We start from the raw sequence: 6,000 nt of genomic DNA, 5'->3' as shown, positions 1-6,000 counted from the left end.
ACCAGAGAGATTGGAGAGAAGAAGAGACACAGCTCCTCAAAAGTGGGCTCGTTCTGTCTGCTTCGGTCCCTGCAGATTTCGAAATCGTTTTTTTTTTTTTTTCTTTTTTCATCTGAAAATTTTCTCACACTTTCTCGGCAAAATTCCCGGAAAAAAGCACTCGATCAGCAGCAGGTAATAAGTAATACTATCCCAACCCCGTTGAAAGCTTCCTCCACGAATTATTCGCCTGTAGTTTTCCTAAAATAATTTCATGTGTTTTTCGATCTAAATGGGATTTAACTCGATTGTGTCCCCCTCTCAGTGTTTAGGTTTTGATGTTCTGTAATAGGAAGCATTCACTTTTTGGTCAAAATTTATGTCTTTATATTTTCTTAGTCTCTTCTCTTGCAGCTGAAACTGTTTCTTGAAGTATGTTGTTGTAGCTTCTATTCATTACTCCACTCTTGGGGAAATCTATTGTTTTATTATTTGTGACCGTTGGGAATGTAAAGGTCACTACTTTGGTCTTTTCTTTGTGTTTGTGTTCCTAAATAAGTAATAAGTGTGTTGCCCTTTTTGCAAAAATAAAAATTGTGTAACGGTAACAGATGGTCAGGAAGGAAGATGTGGATTTCTATTGCGGGTTTTCAAGGAAAGAGCTTCAGAGTTTGTGCAAGAAGTATAATTTGCCTGCCAATAGATCAAGTTCGGATATGGCTGAATCATTAGCTTCCTTTTTCGAGGTATTTTGTAGCTTCCTCTCTTTTTTTGTGTGTAAAGTTGTAGCTTGACGTTAATTGGAAATCATTAGTATGCATCTTCTCATGCCTTGTTTTGTAGATCATTAATATGGTCACATGTCTTGCTGTTTCTCTTAATGTTGGGCAGCTAATCATGTGTTGTTGTTGTATCTAACAATTGCAGAAAAATGGTTTAAACTCGGTAGGCTTTGCGTTCCCTGGGAATCAACATAGTGTAGCTACGACATCTAGAGCACCAGCGAATAGAACATGGGATGTTCAAAGAGGTTTGGTGTATTTATCTCTGTTGCTTAAAATTTTACTCTTGTCTCATTTATATTATTCCATTTATAAAAGTCTGGTTATATTATGTTATTGTAGATTCTTATGGTAAAGAATTGGATAAAACTAGAGACGATTGTGTTCAAGGTGCGGTGCCTAGAAGACCAGGCTTTTTCCTTGGGGACAATACACCGTATCAGGTTCGGTTCACTTTGTTTTTGAGAGTATCTATTTGCTTGGATAAGTCAGGAGTAGTTTTCACTTTGTTGTTTTTTCCTTGAAAGACTTAATAAAATGCCTTTATGTAAAGATGTACAAGAGTCATATAGTTATAATGCAGGATAGTTTCTCAAAGAAATTTATTGATTTAGGTGCATCAATGTTTTTTGTCCTTTATTAACGTTCCTTAATTCTCTGCCACTCTTCTGCTGGCCAACTTCTAACGTCTCTTAAATGTTTCTGCTGAAAAATGCAGGAAAGAAATGGAAATGGTGGTTTGATTGATTCTGCATGTGCACCTCCATATATGAGGACATTGAATGAAAAGGGCCCAACAGCTAACTCCAAGAGAACAGATTCTCGGCTAGAAGATAGAATGAGAGATGTAGACAGTGGTGATAGTGCTAGTTCGTCTTCGTTTGAGTTTCATGTCAGTTTGGAAGAGGGTATTAGCCTTTCAGTTGATCTAAATTTCAATCCATCAGATTGGATTAATAGCATGAGGGATGAGGTCAATGTATGTGATAGCATGCGTCGAAGAAAACCCCCACATTCTGACCTTGGCGTTAATAATGCTACAGAATGTAAGAAACAGAAGACTTCAGGGCAAGACACAGATGGGCATGTAAGGAGAGAATCATCTGTAAGTCCGACAATGAAAGAAAATACTCAATTACCTTCTGATCATCATTCCAATGGTGAACGGTCTCTAGCGTTATCTGCTATAGAACCATGCAGCAGAATCAAAGAGGGCTTAGACACTTGCAAGGAGAAAAAAGGGATTAACTTGTCCATACCTGATTCTTTGGTACCTGGCCAGATTGTATCATCTTGTGTCGAATCGTATAGCAAAAGCTGTTGTGTGAATCCAGTTGACTTGGACTGTGTGATTCCTCCTGAGAAGAAGTTAACAAGTGATTCTATTACGGTTGCTGCAGAACAGAATCATCCACCTGGTGATCATCAAACTCCGGGGAATCCATCCATGGAAAGTTTTCACAAGGTCGGAAACTCAAGTACTATTATATGTCCACGGGGAGCTGGTTCTGAACTATCATCATCAGAAGCAGAGACTTATCATTCAAACCTGCCGTGTTCTCCTCGTAAGACCGTTAGATCCTCAACCATCTCTTCTCCAGAGTTTATAATCGATAGAGAGTCCACTAGTTATTCTGAGTCATTCAAGTTCCGGTGCAATGGAGGCAAGAACTGTCTGCCACCAAATACTGAGGAGCAGGTAGAACATCTCCTTGCTAATCTATTCGCTAAAAGCAATAAACACAATAGTTGCCTTATCCGATGCGTTTTGTTTCTTCCTTCGCAGGAAAAGAGTGAAGTTTTAAGTGAGCAGGCGCGGTCAGAGTGACTTGTTTGAAATGAAAGCATTTATTATATTGTATAATATTGTTCAAGTAATAGGAGAATGGCTATATACATGATGTAGAGATAGTCAAGAAATGGCCTTTCCTCTGACCAAGTGGTTTCTTCTGCTGCTTTTTTTTTTTTGAGGTATGCTTCTCTCTATAAACATATGAGTGATACAGCAAAAACTAATGAAGATATATGAAAAGTCATTTTTGGTTGTTGGCTTGCACTTAGGCCATCAAGTACATGGAGATTCCATTAGAAGCATTGGGTCGTTTATTACTGAAGGATTTTGCAGTGAGCCAGTGACCTAGAGAGAAGTCAGTTTTAGGTCAGTCAGTATGCAATTCTTTTTGGTTTCGTCTATTTTGTTTTCAAGGCTGTAAACGCAATTCTATGTTGTTATACACATCATTCATAGACCAATGTATGAAATTAGCTTTCAGAGCAATGTTGCATACACCGTGTTGTTGAATAGAAGCAAAGGGTCTGACTGTAAGGGAATGAAACATGTTGGAGTAACATCCTCGAAAACATATGATGGTGTTATCACTTATCACTTACCACATAGTTCTAAAGAGAGAAGCTCCTGTTTACACAACATATTGATACATTTGAGGTCCAACACCCTCCTATTCTTTACCGCTATCATAGGAAGAAGAAAAGCCCAAATGGCTAGAGAATTAGTAAGAAGGATCCAGTAGTAGTAATGGGCCTTGTGAGAGGGTCAAGTTGTCTTTAGTAAAGAATAAAGGTCTCTATCTCTCTGCTAAGTCTGTAACGGTCTGTGGGGTGGGGTAGGGATATGAGAGTAGTACTTATGTAGTAGGTGAGGGGCAGAGGGAACTTTGTCCAGTCTTTGGTAAACATTGTAAGGGGGAGGGGAGAGACTCCAAAAGAATTCTCTCGGTTTGTTACCGTTGTCTTATTCTAAATAAAAAGAGTGCTTTTTTTGTTTTGTTTTGTCTGTTCTAAAGAATCACATCCAAAACGTATCAAATTGGTATCAGAGCGAGATCTTTCTTGGGAATCATTTATCATGGCACCCACTAAGAAGGTAGAAGAGCTCGAGAAAGTGGTGGAGAACCTGCAAAGGGAAATCCAACAAGTCTCGGTGCTGGAGAACGACGTCAAGGAAATGAAGAAGCAGCTTAGTAAGCTTGACGCCCTGGAGAAACAGATGTCCAAGTTGGATGTCTTGGAGCGCCTAGAAAGGAGAATGATGGGGGAGGACCAGAAGCCCTGGTCACCGGAGCAGAAAACAGAGGAAGAAACCCAACTATCCGGTGTGGAGGTCAGCCTCGAAGAACCACCAAACCAGGTGGGGAACCGGAGTGTGACGCGAACCACCAAACCACCGCCGTCGAGAAGCGAGTCCCCGGAGAGACGAGATCCACTCAACCGAAACGTGGAGTTGCCCTTGTTCGAAGGGGACGATGCAGAAGGGTGGACTGGCCGGGTGGAACAATACTTCGAACTCAAGGAGTACACGGAGGAAGAAAAGTTGAGAGCAGTGAGGGTGTGCTTTGCGGGTGAAGCTCTCACGTGGTACCGTTGGGAGAGAGACCGACAACCCTTTCCCAACTGGGAACAAATGAAGGAGAGAGTCCTGGAGAACTTTGCGGAGACACAAGAATTAACGGCGGGAGAAAGACTATTGTTACTCCGTCAAGATGAAACCACGGGGCAGTACTGCAAGGAGTTCATCGCCTTGGCTTCTAACGCACCGGAAGTGTCGGAGAGAGTCCTGGAGATGGCCTTCATGATAGGTTTGAAACCAAAAGTCAGAGCAGGGGTCAAAATGCTAGAACCTCGCAACTTGAAGAAGATGATGAGCCTTTCCAAGATGGTGGAGGCGTGGAATGGACAAGGGGACTCTCCGCCGTGCACGGGGTGGGAGAGGTCAGGCAGAACTTCAAACCGGGGAACAAAGGAAAAGATATTGTCCCGCGGTTCTTCTTACTCGGGGGGTGGGGCAAATGCGTCAATAACGAAGAACTTTGCCTCTTCTTCTCAGGAGAGCAAAACGACGACGCTGCGGACTAGTGGAGAAAAAAACACTAACCCTAATTTGAAATCCTCGGATTCGCGACGACCTCCGTTCAGACGACTGACAGATTCGGAGGCTAACGAACGACGAGCTAAAGGCCTGTGTTTCAGATGCGACGAGAAGTATCAGGTTGGCCATCGATGTCGGTTCAAGGGCCTACAAATCTTGGTGGCTACCGAAGACGACGACGGTGTGAGCGGGGAAGAAGTTGGAGAGGAAGCCACATATACCGTGGAGGTTCCGGAGTTCGCGGCTCTATCAATCCAATCCGCCGCGGGAATCTCGTCCCCACGCACTATGAAACTTAAGGGTAGTGTGCAGGGAACAGAGGTCGTGGTTATGATAGATAGCGGAGCCACCCACAATTTCATATCCAAAGCAATGGCTCTAACGTTGGGAATAGTTCCGAGGGGAACCACGGGGTACAGAGTAAGGATGGGCAATGGTGTGATGGTGCGAGGAAGTGGGGTTTGTCAGTGTGTTAGGCTGCAGCTTCCGGACTATACTCTGATCACGAGTTTCTTACCGTTGGAGTTGGGAGAAGCTAATGTGATCCTAGGGATGCAATGGTTGCAAACTCTGGGCGACATGAATGTGAACTGGCTAGAGCAGCGAATGAGTTTCATGGTGGGACGAGACTGGGTGACCCTCAGGGGAGACCATAGCCTCAAGAACTCGTCCATATCCCTCAAGGCGATGTGGAAGACGATAAACCAGGATGGAGAAGGGATTTATGTGGAATGTACCAACCTACACTCAGCTGCAACTGAGGGTGAAGAGATGACTCCTGCGGTCTTCCAGTCATTGTTAGATGAATACACTCGAGTGTTTTCTGAGCCGCAAGGGCTTCCTCCCTCTCGCGGAAAAGAACATGCTATCACGCTCAAACCAGGGAGCGAGCCAGTTAGCGTGAGACCTTTTCGATATCCAAACGCACAGAAGGAAGAGATCGAGAGACAGATTGCCGTGATGCTAGCCGCAGGGATCATTCGGGAGAGTAGCAGTCCGTTCTCGAGTCCAGTGCTTTTGGTTAAGAAAAAAGACAGCAGTTGGAGGTTTTGCGTAGACTACCGCTCCCTCAACAAAGCTACGGTGCCTGACAGCTTTCCCATCCCCATGATTGACCAACTGCTTGATGAGCTACATGGTGCGAGAGTCTTCTCCAAGCTCGACCTACGTTCAGGGTACCATCAGATCTTGGTCAAGGCGGAGGACGTTCCAAAAACGGCCTTCAGATCACACAACGGTCATTACGAGTTCCTCGTGATGCCCTTTGGCCTGACTAACGCTCCGGCGACGTTCCAATCGCTTATGAACGAGGTGTTCCGCCCATATCTCCGCAAATTCGTGCTAGTCTTTTTT

General features: G+C 43.9%; 1 protein-coding gene across 5 annotated transcripts; it reads left to right on the top strand.

The window, feature by feature from the left end:
• Positions 1-3,065, top strand: LOC104788186 (uncharacterized). Of its 5 annotated transcripts, XM_087451355.1 has the most exons (8): positions 15-174; positions 591-725; positions 907-1,009; positions 1,104-1,204; positions 1,480-2,460; positions 2,548-2,732; positions 2,823-2,919; positions 3,028-3,065. In XM_087451355.1, exons 2-6 carry the CDS (start codon positions 591-593, stop codon positions 2,587-2,589), a joined length of 1,362 nt encoding a protein of 453 aa, XP_087307481.1. In that variant the 5' UTR covers positions 15-174; the 3' UTR covers positions 2,590-2,732; positions 2,823-2,919; positions 3,028-3,065. The 5 variants fall into 5 exon arrangements, with proteins under 5 accessions (XP_087307483.1, XP_087307484.1, XP_087307481.1 ...); XM_087451357.1 differs by having other exon boundaries at positions 1-174; positions 599-725; positions 2,823-3,065; XM_087451358.1 differs by having other exon boundaries at positions 1-174; positions 2,823-3,065.
• The last annotated feature ends 2,935 nt before the right edge of the window (positions 3,066-6,000 follow it).

Source organism: Camelina sativa, chromosome 5, assembly GCF_030686135.1.
Source record: "Camelina sativa cultivar CO46 ecotype springtype chromosome 5, ASM3068613v1".
NCBI classification, from domain to species: domain Eukaryota; kingdom Viridiplantae; phylum Streptophyta; class Magnoliopsida; order Brassicales; family Brassicaceae; genus Camelina; species Camelina sativa.
The sequence above is the reverse complement of the archived record's forward strand: the minus strand, read 5'-3'. Positions and strand labels throughout refer to the sequence as shown.

Excerpts from the sequence above, each read along its gene's own strand:
- LOC104788186 (XM_087451358.1), top strand. The coding sequence starts at position 591 with ATGGTCAGGAAGGAAGATGTGGATTTCTATTGCGGGTTTTCAAGGAAA. Across the intron at positions 726-906 it reads CATTAGCTTCCTTTTTCGAG|AAAAATGGTTTAAACTCGGT; the intron begins GTATTTTGTAGC and ends TAACAATTGCAG. Across the intron at positions 2,461-2,547 it reads CACCAAATACTGAGGAGCAG|GAAAAGAGTGAAGTTTTAAG; the intron begins GTAGAACATCTC and ends CTTCCTTCGCAG.